This window comes from Cheilinus undulatus, linkage group 15, assembly GCF_018320785.1.
Source record: "Cheilinus undulatus linkage group 15, ASM1832078v1, whole genome shotgun sequence".
Classification (NCBI taxonomy): Eukaryota; Metazoa; Chordata; class Actinopteri; order Labriformes; family Labridae; genus Cheilinus; species Cheilinus undulatus.
This window is the reverse complement of record NC_054879.1, coordinates 36,053,814-36,067,978: the sequence shown is the minus strand read 5'-3', so window position 1 is coordinate 36,067,978 and position 14,165 is coordinate 36,053,814. Positions and strand designations below refer to the sequence as shown.

General features: G+C 39.2%; 1 protein-coding gene across 2 annotated transcripts in view; it reads left to right on the top strand.

Moving 5' to 3' along the window:
* Positions 1-14,165, top strand: part of arhgef7a (Rho guanine nucleotide exchange factor (GEF) 7a) — a 46,180-nt gene that overhangs the window by 11,229 nt on the left and 20,786 nt on the right. For both annotated transcript variants that reach the window (XM_041807273.1, XM_041807272.1), the window contains 3 exons: positions 8,562-8,646; positions 8,788-8,921; positions 11,754-11,955. In XM_041807273.1, coding sequence (XP_041663207.1) covers positions 8,562-8,646; positions 8,788-8,921; positions 11,754-11,955 — 421 coding nt within the window. The remainder of the gene's footprint in view (positions 1-8,561; positions 8,647-8,787; positions 8,922-11,753; positions 11,956-14,165) is intronic.

The following is a 14,165-nucleotide window of genomic DNA, read 5'->3' as shown; positions in this document are numbered from 1 at the left end:
TCATTTATCACAGCTGCCACTAATGATTTATCATCTGAGTGAGCACCTGTTAGCTGTTAACCAGAAAAGTTTAGGCTTTGATTAAAGCAGTGGTAATTTGGTCAAAGTTCTTAATTTTGACTGCGAAATGTTAGTATTCATCCATTTCATGTAAGCAAATATCTTGAGAACTTTTATTTATTATCACGTGTCTTTAATGGTTGGGAATTTCCTAGTATAAAATTGTAGAACTGATTTTAGGTAGTTTCTTACAATTAAAAAGCAACCAACAGTGCGATTGTGGTGATGTTTTATCATCAGTCAGAGTTAGAATACGTCAACTGCTTATACTGGTAAAACACTGATTGAAACATATTCATATGATAACTTTAAACTCCTTAGCGGCACAAGAGGGATATAGAACTTTTATACATTCATATAACTTGTGGAAAGTCCCCCAGAAATTCTCAGGTTGAGCTTCAGGTGTGTGTGCAACCAGATTAATTTTTCAGACTGATTTGAACCAGCTTTACGTCAGCCAGCTTCCAGTAAATTTTCAGTGTGGGGGTGGGATGAGCTGATGTTAAGGCACAGCTGGAAATTTTAGTTTATATCCTGCAACTTGCTTGTGACCTCTGCTATCTCTGTGCACATAGGGAAGCTGCTTTGTCGTGTTTTAGGATGATGTACTGTGCTTTTAAGTTAATTCAGTGTTAATGCCAAATGACATGGAGCTTTGATATAAAGAGCTAAATTGTTATCATAGTGTCCAACTTCTTCGCCTGCCATTTCTAGCTTCCCACTGTGAGTTGCATGTATAAACAAGAAACCCTAAAGGTGCTGCCCTTGTAAAATTTTCCAGAAGTTCAGAGGATACATGTGGAAACTGCTGGAGAGAGATTTATTTATTTCACTGTCAATCCTGATCATGTCACAGCTGTATAGGAGACGTGTATTGCTTCAATTAATATACCAATATGCACATTTGTTGCACAGTGATTATGGATGAGTGACTATTGCAATCTGGTGTTTGAGTGTTCTGGTGTGTCAGTTCTTGTAAGACAAGAATGGATAGAAAAGTCTCTTTCAGTAGTGGTACTTGCAATACTTATTTGGCCCTTGGTTTTCAAAAATAACCCCCAACAACACAATATGTTTTCAAAAATGCACTGTTACGTGCTGTAAATAGCACACCATGTCAGCAGTAGTCTGTCCTTGTATTTGGGCAAACACAGTTCTAGTTCTGGTTCTGACTCTCTTCTGGAGTCTCAGAACCTTGATGCTCTTTGGTGAACCAGCCCACATTCACACCAGTTTAAGTGGAACCAAAGTGCAATGATGTGATGGGCATCAAGTCTTTCTTGCAGTCTGGTAATCCTGTCCTAGTAATCTTTCTTCAGTTTCTTGAGTGTATTAATTATTTGAGCTGGCATTCGGTTGAACCCAGCCTTCGCCATCTCTACCGCAAGTTCGGCCCATGACTTGCTCTTTCTTGTGCTACTCTCCAGCTTCACCTGGAATTCTGTCAATGACCAGATCACAACCAAACATTTCGTCTCCTTAGCAGACCACTTTTTCTCCCTTTTTCACTCGTCCTCACAACCTAGAACATGACATGCCCACTGATGATGTCATGTTTGCAAGGAAGAACCGACTATTTTTTGGTTCTAGCTGAGAACCAACTTTCAGGTTCCAAACCACTTTTTTTCCGGTTTGAACACACTGGCTGGTTCACAGTTAGGTTTGGGAACCGGCACAGATCCCCGTTGGTCTGAAAGGCCTCAGAAGCTGTGTTTCCATTACCCTTAGAAATCCACAAAATCTAAATAGCGCAATAAAAAACTGGTAATGGAAACACCTGAATTTTGAAAAACTTCTCAAATATTGCTTCAAATATCCAAGTTTTTAACGCTCTCATGAGGAGGTTTTTCAGACATTTTGATATAGAAATATATCGCAAAAGTGCAACAGAAACATTTTTTCTGCATTTAAAAATCACAGGACGTGATGTAAGGTGTCATGTGACCAGTCACTCTAAGACAACATGGCGTGGTACGTGTGGACAGACGAGGACACCAAGACTGTTGCCTTCGTCTTTTGTTCAAAATTATCAAGGCAACCGCTGTAGCCGTGCTAACACGAAACAAGTTTTGAGCATCCAGCTTCCTTGCAGCGGAGTTTCGTGAGTTAAGATTTTACGAGAGTTGCGAGGCTCACGCCAAAAACTCCTTTCAATGGAAACACATTCAAAGCGCAATTGTACTTTGTCAAAATTTAAGAAATAACGCTTTTATTTTGCAAAAAAACTGTAATGGAAACGCAGCTAGAGACAGCTACATGATGTGCCAAAAAGTTGTTGTTTCTCTGTGGTGTCCATTTAATTTTCATAGTTGTCTGACCAACCCAAAATCAGAGGAGAAACTGACAATCAGCATGACGTTACTAGCCCAAAACTCTCCCAGTTTGCATGTAAATGCTGTAAATGGAGTTTCTTAAAATGTTCACGTCGAACGACTTCCTAGAGGTGCGTTTTCAGTGATCTCAAACTGTGTGTGCATGTGTACGAAAGGCCAAACCTTACAGAAAAATGTCAGTTTTCAAATATACCCTCCTACATGAGGAATGGGGCTTAGACTAATAAGACATTTCAAGATTTGGATTAAGACCCTTTGCATTTAGCTAACGTATGAATCATCAGCAGCACATCTATATGGCAGCTATCTATAGTACATCCTAGCTACACTGATATTTTGCCGCGAAAGATAAAACAACTCTTACTTATGGACTTGTTGGATTCAAAATTCTAGCATTGCTTGGACTAACTTATGCTCCTCTTGTTTGTCTGTGGGGAGTTTTGCCATCAGGACCTGAAACACATGATGGGTTGCATCAAGGTCTGCTGACTTGTTTGGCTAGGGAAGAAGAATAATACACTGTTAGGAAAGAGAAAAACTACTTGGCTTCCTCCTCTGCATGTTCAGGGTCGTTGTTCTGTTGAATTGTTCAGAACTGGAGAACAATTTGTGTTAAGAAAGAAATGACATTGAGATAATTCTGTCAACAAAACATGCACATAGACACTGTCAGTCATGCAGAAATTGACTTACTTTTAATGCCATTGTTTGGTTTGATTTCAACCAAGTTAATCCAAGCTGTGTAATACAAATTCTGTTTTCTGATCTTGCACTTTAAAGTTAACTATGAGTAGTTTATAGGACATTTAAAAACTGTTTAAGCAATTTATGACTGAAATACCAGATATGTAACCTAAAGTTTACAATATTTTAGATACACTATATGGACAGAAGTATTTGGCCAAACATTTGTGATACTAAATGGGTCGTTCTGAAGAGCTCAGTGACTTCATAAGCGGTGCTGTTAGGGATGTCACCTTTGCGTTAAGATGATTCTTGAAATTTCATCCCAGATGGATATCCACAGTCAGCTGTATGTGATATTATTAGAAAGTGTAAGTGTTTAGGAACAACAGTAACTCGTCCACAAAGTGGGAGACCATGCCAAATCACACAGAGGGGTCAAAGACAGTCAATGCTCTGCTTGTTCCATAGCTGTAGAGTTTCTAACTTCCACAAGCATTAATATAAGCACAACAACTGTGTCGAAGGAGCTTTATGGAATGGATTTCCATGGCTGAGCAGCTACATGCAAGCCTCACACCACCAAGTCTAATGCCAAATGTCTGATGGAGTGGTGTAAAGCACACCAACACTGGACTGTAAAGCAGTGGATACCTGTTCTGTGGAGTGATAAACATGCTTCTCTGTTTGGCAGTCAGTTGGACACGTTTGGATTTGGTGGCTACAAGGAGGTCGTTACCTGCCTGATTGTATTGTGCCAACTGGGAAGTTTGGTGGAGGATGGATAATGGTATGAGGCTGTTTTTCTGGGTTTGGGTTAGACCTCTTATCTCCAGTGAAGAGCAATCTTTAAGCTTCAGCATACCAGGACGTTTTGGGCAATGCTATGCTTCCAACTTTGTAGCAACAGTTTGAGGAAGGTCCTTTTCTATTCTAACATGACTGTGCCCCAGTGCACAAAGCAAGGACCATAAAGACATGGTTTGATGTAGAAGAACTCGTCTGGCCCGCATAGAGCCCTGACTTGAACCCCATTAAGCACCTTTAGGATGAACTGGAACGGAGATTGCGAGCCAGGCCTTCTCGTCCAACATCAGTGCCTGAATTCATAAATGCTCCTCAGAATGAATGGGCACAAATTCCCACAGAAACACAAAATCTTGTGGAAAGCCTTCCAAGAAGAGAGGGGACTTTAATAGATGTCTGGCGGGGGCCAGATCCATATTACAGTACATGTATTAGAATGCAATGTCATTACAAACTGTCAAAAGTTTGCCTTGGTTTTTAGCTGTAGATGCACATAAAGTACCCAACTTTTGGTTCCTACGACTTCTATTATTTTTGCTGTGTTGTTTGATTTGCTTTAGTATTATCCTCAAGTTAATATAATTCTGGTGTTGTGACAGGCCTTATACTACCCATTATATGTTGCGTACATGGAGCGTTAAGTCGTAACACCCTGTGTGATAAGCACTCATTTCTTTAATCATAACAAGTCTGGAGCAACTCACTGTGTTGTATCTTGATGAGTCACAGAGGGGTGTTTCACATTGTCTCAGCGTGCTCGCAGCGATCATTACCTGACAGTGATGCGGACACGTCGAAGCTTGTCGTGTTAGTCATTATCTCCATGAATGCATGTTTAATTTAAATCATTCAGTGTGTGTCACCGTATAGCGTTTGAAGCTGTTTTTCTAATGGAGAACCAGCTGAAAAATTAATGCTAGATGGAGACAGAATCCAAAATTTTGCAGATATTTTTAGTAGGAAATGTTGGCAAAAGATACTGAAAGTTTTAGTTGAAGTAAAATCAAATAAGGTAAGGGAGAGGATGCTTTCACATGGATGCCCCCAGCAGACGCAGAGCAGTCCAGTCGGCTTTAAACACACACTAACACGCATTTGTTCCAATAACACACTCTCAGTTATTCACATATTCCCTCAGGACATATCTGCAATCAGAGCGGAAGATAAAAAAAGACTCATATCTCACAGTCACTCTTCCTCAATATAACTGAAGCGAGAGTAACTAATCACTGGAAGCCGTTACACAGGAAGCGAGAGGACAACCACAGTCGTCAACACAGATACAATCACTGCCATTCATACTCAGAGCAAGAGAGAGATAGTGATACACACAGGGCTTACACTTTTACTGCAATGGAAGTAAATGCTGGCATTATTCAGCTTTTTTTTCCCGCCTGTCAACAAGTCCTGAAACAACAACGCCATCATTGCATTAGTCTGTTTCTCAATTCGTTCTGGCTTCACTGCCCTGTCTGTGACTCTCATGCCCAGTTCATGTTATGCAATTAGAAGTTTCCTAGAGAATTTATGTCGACATCCGGGCTGAGTAAAACTTCCACATAATGCTGCAGGAATAACAGGAACCAAGAATCCAGTTAGTCATCAACCCAACTGTTAGATCAGTCTTATGGGATGTGACGGATGTAATGTTGTAACCCCCATGATTTATTCTAGGACTGCACAATATGTGAAATAAAAGGATGTGGGGTAAGACTGACCAATATTCCAGTAAAGATATGAAGTGCAGTAACTAACAAAGTAATGCATAATAGCTATAACTCACATTTTTTTCCATCTGCGTCATGTTTTAAATGGTGACTATGTTTGCAACATCTTTCATCCTCAAGCAAAATTAGGTCCAATTGTGTGGGAAGCAGATAGCTAGCTTGAGCTCTGACTGTACCAAAATGTTGTAATACTAAGGTCATCATCGAGTCAGTTAGATTTACACATGCTTACTGAGAAAGCGACTCTGTTTCTATAAAATATTTGTATATTTACAGAAATAAATGCAGACTTTTGTGGTGTGCTTATTTTGAATGCTCTTATTCTGAAAAGTATGAAGTTTGATTGTGCAACCCTCATTTTCCACCTTTATCATCAGTCCTGGTTTACTGATGGAATTATTAACATAGAAATCTTTCTAATCTGTGCCACAAATCCATGGCTTTAATTCTTCTGTAAAGATCAGAAATGACTGTTTTTGATCAACAAAGATTGCACATCCAACCAGAAAACAGTGTCGCGGAAGGAATGTAGACATAGTGCATCCTTTGGACATCTTAAAAGACATTTAGACACACTGCAAGTCCTTTTGCTCAATTCTATGGAAGCCCATTTCCGCCAAATAAAAAAGAAAAAATGTGCAAATAAGGCAATTCTTGAAAAAAAAAATCCTAAATCATAATTATGAGATAAAAATTCAAAATTACGAGATAAAAGTTGAACTTAAGAGATAAAAAGCCATAAGATCAAAAGCCAAAATGATTAGATAAAAATCAAAATGATTGGATAAAAAGTCTAAATTATGAGATGAAAATTGTGATCTTATAATTTTGACTTTTTATCTAATGATTATTACTCTTTATCTTATCATTTTGACTTTTTTCCCTCATAATTATGAGTTTATTATCGTACAGTTTTGATTTTTTGTCTCATAATTTTAATTTTGTATCTCAAAAAATTAGGGCTTAGTTGTTATTTTTCCACATTTTTCTTTTTTAAGTGTCAGAAATGGGCTTCCATACAAGTCAGATCTGTTGCTCCAGTACAATTTTTTGTTTAATTTTTTGCTATTCATGTCACATTCTGTCCTGAGATTACCTGAATGAAAAAAGCCCATCAGAGACTAAGAGCAGTCCATCACTTCCCACTCCAGAGTGGATGAAAACAAGCCCAGAGACTGAATGTCAGTACTGTCAGTACGAAGGATGAGATGATTTTACATGACTTACCTGCTTATCTTTGTTCTCTACTGACTCTAAAAACTGTTAATAGCTGTAACCTTTGTTCTCATGGATTCATCATATATGAGGTTCCTACAACTTGCTCAGTCTTAGGTAGAAGAGCTCTTAATGTTTTTGCTCCGTTATCTTGATCTGTTCTACAGGGTTGTCTTAAGCTTGAATGTTGTGTTGTAGAGATTTCAAAGCTAGAATTAGGGCTATTTTTCCTCTTGAAAGTACTTGAATAGTCTTACTTTGCATTTTGTGCATTAGATAATAAATAGCCATTGTTTAACACATGTTTTTATCTTTAATTTCTGAAAAAATATAAAAGAAGGACTCTGTGGCTTTGTGCTAAAACCAGAGGAGTAAAGTGGTCAGATGTTTGACAGGTGTTGTGTTCCTTCCGACATTAGCCCAGCAATCGCTTTGAGACAGCATCACCTCTTTTGTTGTAAAACTCCCACCAAGCCAATATTTCTTCATGTTTGACCACATGAACAGATCAGAGTTAGTCCAGTCTCTTCTCTGAATCAGCTGTTAGATGTGCAAGATGCCAGAATTAAGTTGATAAGATACTGTAGTTCATACCCACATTATTTACCAGTGGCAAATGTCTGTCAACAGGGCTGATATTGGCTGATACTGATGTTAAACTGATGTATCTATGCATCCCTGATAATATGCTTCCAAACAGGTCTGTTATGATATGACTCCCTAGACATGTGCTTGCACTACAGTGTCACCACAAACACTGTTAAGGTGCAACACTCTCCCTTACTGTCTCTGTCCTGACTACCTCCATTTTCACCGTCTTCTATGTTTGTTTACATTGTATGCAAATGAAGAGCTGGCCGCAAGCATGATGACTTCACTGTTTGAACAGGTTGCATTTCCAAGGGATCTGACCTGGATCTGATTTAGGAGCCTGTATCAAAGTGGCTCAAATCTGATTTGAAAAGAAAAGAAAGCAGATGACCTGTAAAGTGTCATAAAAATCAGATCTGAATTTCATATGACCAAAGTAATGTCACTTAAGCTTGCAATGTGCACCTAGCCGGAAGCCTGATATTTACTTCTGTTGAAACCTCCACAAAAATATAACTACACAAGCCATGCAGACTGCAAGCCCTGTGACTGGTCTGTAGGGTAGCATTAGCTGACTGCCAGTTTCTGAAGAATGTCTACTGGCAAATTGCATATACTCTGTTAAATGGCTATAGATGACAAATAAATGCATCAAATGCACACGTTTGCTGTGGTCACTACATGTAGATTCTGTCAGAAGTATAAACCAGGCTCTAGTGTGCTGGTGACTTCTGTTTTTACACCAAGAGGTTGTATGCATGCTTGAAAAAAAGTCTTGTTTTGTTGTAAAGAAGAAACATTTTAACCGTTGAAGTGCTTGTATTCAATTAAGCCTTCTAAATGTCTACCAGATAAGGCAAAAATGTAAAGATGCTGATTTTTTTTACTTGGGATGGGCAACTCAGTAACTAAGGAAGCTTTAAAAAGTGTCTGTTTATAGCAGCTGCAGGTCTGTGTTTCTGCTGAGCGTGTGTTTCGCCCACTACTTCTGTCAAAGACAGCGAGAGTTATCGATTGACTGCTCTGTTCTGGTGTTGGAGCGGAGTGATGACACAGTTCTGCTTCACAGGAATTAGCGATCAGCTTTTAAAGGGAAATGCATTTTCTGATAACTGTCTGTGCCTCTCTGTCCTCTCCCCTGCAGCCGTTTGAGGCCAGTGACCTGCTGCTGGGACTCAACTTCTCAAAGGTGCTCAGCAGTCTGGTTGCTTTGAATAAAGTGACTGCAGGTTAGTAAAATTTATGTGCCGTGTACGTTTTATGATGCATGTGGGTGTTTTTGTGGAAGACAAACAGGTAGTTATGAGTGTGTGGGTGCTGGCTTGCAGAAAAAAGGTCAGGTGTATTTATATTTTGCTCTTTCTGTGCAGATATCGGCGTGGGCAGCGATTCAGTGTGTGCCCGACATTCTTCAGCTCATCGCATCAAGTCGTTTGAGTCTCTGTCCTCTCAGGCTTCACTGGGCCGAACCTCCAAGCTGCTGCAGAACCAGTTTCGCAGTCTGGTAAGGTCAACACACACACAGTAACAGCATGGTCCAACATGGACGATCTGGGTATAAAAAGAGACACAGAAAAAAATGTTACAACTCAAAGCCTAAACAACACCCATGAGCTGAATCTTACCTCTGTTGAGATTTGTATGCACAATTTTGATGACATTGCATCAGGAGTGAAGAGTTGCAAAAAATGTTTCTGAAATCTAGCAAAGCCCCCATCGCAGTTTGAATGACAGACTCAGTGATTATATCATACACAGCTTAACCTTTAAAGCCATCAGCCTGGCCACTTTAGGCTTACTTTTTATAGAAGCTCTGTAGGGACGCTAGTGCAGCACCCTAGGCTGCACCATCCAACGATTTAGACCACTGACACATGAATAATAATAAAGTGAAATTAGATTTAAAGTCAAACTACAGTTCACTGATTCAGAACCAGGAGTAATGCAATTTTCTGGATGACAGCGCAAGAGTTGTTTTACACCAGGATGTTGCTCCAAAATACGATTAATGTCACTTTCCTTTGAGGCATTAGTTCCATTTGGTGCCTTTATTAAAGCCAGTCTGCAAGATCTGATAATGAGTCATGTTTCTTTTCAATTGGAGAGAATTTCAGTCAAAGATTTTCATGAGTTGGAATATACGCTTGATAAGAGACTTTTTCCTTAAGTAGACTAATATATGAGGTTCTTGTGTGGTTCTGTGTTCAAAGAAGACACTAAATATTATAATTATTTGTTTGGTATTAGGTTAAGCACATTGTGTTTGTCTAATCTTGTGACTTCGAAGCAGATCAGATCACATTTGATGGCCAGTTAATGCAGAAAACTAGATCATCTCAAAGGGTTCACATACTTTTTCTTGCCACCATATTAAGGCTTAAACTGCTAAGATAAATGGGTTTTTATATCAGCTGAAGCTGGCTATACAGTGCCATGAAACCTACCAGGTTCAATTATACTGTCACCGTACTGTTGCCAGAAAAAACCCTGTGTTGTACAGTGCCATAAAAAAGTATTTGCCTCCTTTCTGATTCTTGAGTTATTTGCATATTTATCACACTTAAATGTTTCAGATCATCAAACCATTTTTTTATATTTCACAAAGACAACCCAAGTAAATACAAAATGCAGTGTTTGAATGATTATTAAATTTCTTAGGGGGGGGAAAATACAAACCTATCTGGCACTGTGTGAAAAAGTAATTGCCCCCCTTGTTAAATCATGAGTTAACTGTGATTAACCACAATTTTTTGGAAAGCTGAGTTAATTGTTACTGCCCACACCCAGGCCTGATTACTGCCAGATTTGTTGAATGAAGAAATCACTTAAATAGAAGCTGTCAGATAAAATGAAGTAGGCTACAAGATATCAAAAAGAAATGCATCATGCCAGGATCCAAAGAAATTCAAGCACAAATGAAAAAACAAAGTGATTGAAATCTATCAGTCTGGAAAAGGTTACAAAGCCATTTCCAAGGCTTTAGGACTCCAGCGAACCACAGTCAGAGCCATTATTCACAAATGTAGAAAACTGGGAACAGTGGTGAACCTTCACAGGAGTGGTTGCCCAACCAAAATGACTCCAAAAGTGAAAATAATGCAACTTATGACTCAACCATAAGAAAAACACTGGGCAAAAATGGCATCTATGGGAGAGTTCCAAGACCAAAACCACTGCTGACAAAAAAGAACACAAAGGCTCGTCTCACATTTGCCAGGAAACATCTTGATGATCCCCAAGACTTTTGGAAAAATATTCTATGGACTGACGAGACAAAAGTTGAGCTTTTTAGATGGTGTGCGGCCCGTTACATCTGGAGTGAAAATAACACAGCATTTGATAAAAAGTACATCATGCCAACAGTCAAACATGGTGGTGGCAGTGTGATGGTCTGGGGCTGCCTTGCTGTTTCAGGACCTGGACCACTTGCTGTGGTTGATGGAACAATGAATTCTGCTGTCTACCAGAAAATCCTGAAGGCCAACGTCCGGCCATCAGTTTGTACCCTCAGGCTCAAGCGCTCTTGGGTTATGCAGCAGGACATTGATCTGAAACATACCAGCAAGTCCACCTCCAACAATCCTGCGAAGAAGAAAAAATTATAAAAGAATATCATGAAAAAGTTCAATATTTTTTGTCACTCATTTCAGAAAGTGAAACCCATATATTATATAGACTCATTACACATAGAGTGAAATATTTCAAGCCTTTATTTCTTGAAATTTTGATGATTATGGTTTATAGATAATGAAAACCCAAAATTCAGTGTCTCAGTAAATTAGAATATTACATACGATCAATAAAAAAAGGATATTTTAAACAGAAATGTCAGGCTTCTTAAAAATATGTTCTTTTCTCAATACTTAGTTGGGCCTCCTTTTGCATGAATTACTGAGAAATTGAGATATACCTGTAGGTTCAGGGGAGCAATTACTTTTTCACACAGGGCCAGATAGGTTTGGATTTCTTTAACCCCCTTAGAAAATGTAATAATCATTCAGACACTACATTTTGTATTTACTTGGGTTGTCTTTGTGAAATATAAAAAATGGTTTGATGATCTGAAACATTTAAGTGTGATAAATACGCAAAAAACTCAGGAATCAGAAAGGGGGCAAATACTTTTTCATGGCACTGTACAACACAGGGTTTTTTCTGGCAACAGTGCGGTGACAGTATAATTGAACCTGGTAGGTTTTGTTTCAACAAACAAAGTCTCCACAGCATGGAAAGAATAATACAAAGAAGTTTTATGAGAGATAGATGCTGTGCAATATTTATTTGACTGCTGCTTTCTCCTGACGTCTTCATGTCAATTATTCTCATCTTCTCTCAGGACATGTCAGAAAACAGCGGACAGCAGCTGCTGGTGAAGGCACGTTTCAACTTCCAGCAGACCAATGAGGATGAGCTCACCTTCTCAAAGGGGGACATCATCAGCGTGACTCGTCAGGAGGATGGTGGCTGGTGGGAAGGGATGCTCAATGGAAAGACAGGGTGGTTTCCTAGCAACTATGTCCGTGAGGTCAAGGGATCCGGTAAGTAGCCTCATTCCCTATTTTAGACATTTTTACAGTAATACCACTGTGTAGCTTCAGACACTCTAAAATCCCTCAGTGCATGCCTTAAATGTTGTAATTTAAAGTTTTTATCTCCTGTGCATTCATCTGTAAATGATTACTGAGTAGCTTGAATGATGAAAACATTTTCTAAACAGATGTTTCTCTCTCAGACACACAAATAAACAGTGCTCTTTGTCACACTTTCCATTGTTGTTTCTCTTCCATCTGGCCTTGTGACAGTAACACAGACACACATCTGATGTCTCTCTGCTGCAGTCGATTCTGTAAAACATGTTGAGATGCCATGTGGAAAGAGGCTGCAGCTTAAAACCTGATTCCTTCTTTAACCAGTGTCATTTTCAGTACCTTAAAATGAATTGATCAGTGCAAATACTGATGTTAAGGAAATTTGCAAAAAATAAGACTAGGTCAAAACCTAGTATATGGCTGACCACAACTATCTGGGATGCTTTTTGAAATGCCGGACTGAAATGTGTGTTCTGGCAGAGTGATTTTGTCCTAATTGTTAGTAGTTTATTATTTTTAGCCAAAGGTATAGTAAGTGGTTACTGAAATGTAAAAAGCTACATGTTGCCCTCTCTCTGTGTCTGTCTCCTTCTGTGTGTGAGGAGATGAAACCTGAGCAGTGTCATCCCCCCTCCTCTCTTGCTTTTGTTCTACCGCATCTGATTGGTTGAATACAGACACACATTGACTCAGCTGACGCTCTCTATATTCTTTATTATTACTGCGTAAATGGAAGACAACACTACAAGAAAGAGCCAAAAGCCCTCCTCTGCACAAGACAAGCTGACGGTGTGGCTGTGCCCTGATTTCAACACGAACAGCACCTAGGTCAAATTAAACAGCAGCAGTCCTACTGCGACATCCAAACTAACAGCTAATGGTAGAGTAAAGGGGACGGGCTCACCGCCATGATCAGAAATATATGCCAAAACAGACTGGGGGTGGAGAGAGAGAACATTTTTCTGTCACAGAAAGCTTTCACTGTTGCTCTCTGCGCTTGTTTGGATTTAGACACGTTGTCTGGTTCAAACAGAAGCACCGCTGCGGCTCCCGCAATGTGTATGTCCACTCCTGCCCACACCAGCAAAACCCTGAGAATTCATGTCACAAAAACACAAAAACCTGCTTATTCAGTTGAAATAATTATTTATGAAACTGTACTTGTCACATTCAGTACATATTAATCTGTTATTCAATCAGAGCTTGTCTGCAGAAACAAAATTTGTCAGACTTGCCTTGTTTTCTTTTTCTGTTGTAAAGACCTTGTTTGAGCTTCTTTTTCACGTCATTTGTTGACTCCATCGTCCTGTCGCTAGGCTACATCTCGATCCCGCAGTGTTTTTTTTTTAGCCGCCTGTTCCCGCCCGCAGCAAAGTGCAAACCGCCCGCTCCTGCAAGATTTGCGTAATCCCAATGCAGCCCTCTACTCTGTAGTATATGGCTCATACAAAAGCGTCACTCACTCAGTGTACGGACTCTGTAGGGCTGCCCTCAGCGGTCAGCCTAAAAATCATAGAATTATCACTTGTTCCTAGCTGACTGTGATGTATTTCCATTGTTAGCAGAGCAAATTGTTGCTTAATTTAGTTAAAGTCAGATTGTTATTGTGATCCCCTATTAGAAAAAGGTTATGCAGTGGGGCGAAATAAAAAACAAAGCATATAAAAGCACAATAAAACAACAAGTGTCATAGCATGTACTGTAAGCAATAAATAAATAAATGTATCCGAAAGGTAAATACATGAGAAATTAGATAAATAGCAATACTTACTGTAACTCCTATAGTCACATCAGTATGCATGCAGGAAATGCAGGTATGGATATTTTCAGTGTTTACCATTTTTGCTGATGCAAGGATCTTTAAGAAATAAGAGTCAGGTTGCTTTAGTAACTTTTTGGTGGTTCTCAATTGATCTAGCATCAGGACCCATCACCACCTCCTCAACAACAAAACATAACCCATATTTCTTACATATCTTGATTAGAACCAAACATTTTAGTGAAAAATGAGCAGTTTGGACAAGAGAGGGAACAAAAGATGTGACAGTACTGAGATGGAGACATATCATTCACAATAAAAGCACACCATAGTTTTTTGGCCACATTTGTCATCCAGGCACACATCCACGAAAAAACATGGCTCTATGACCCACTTTTGG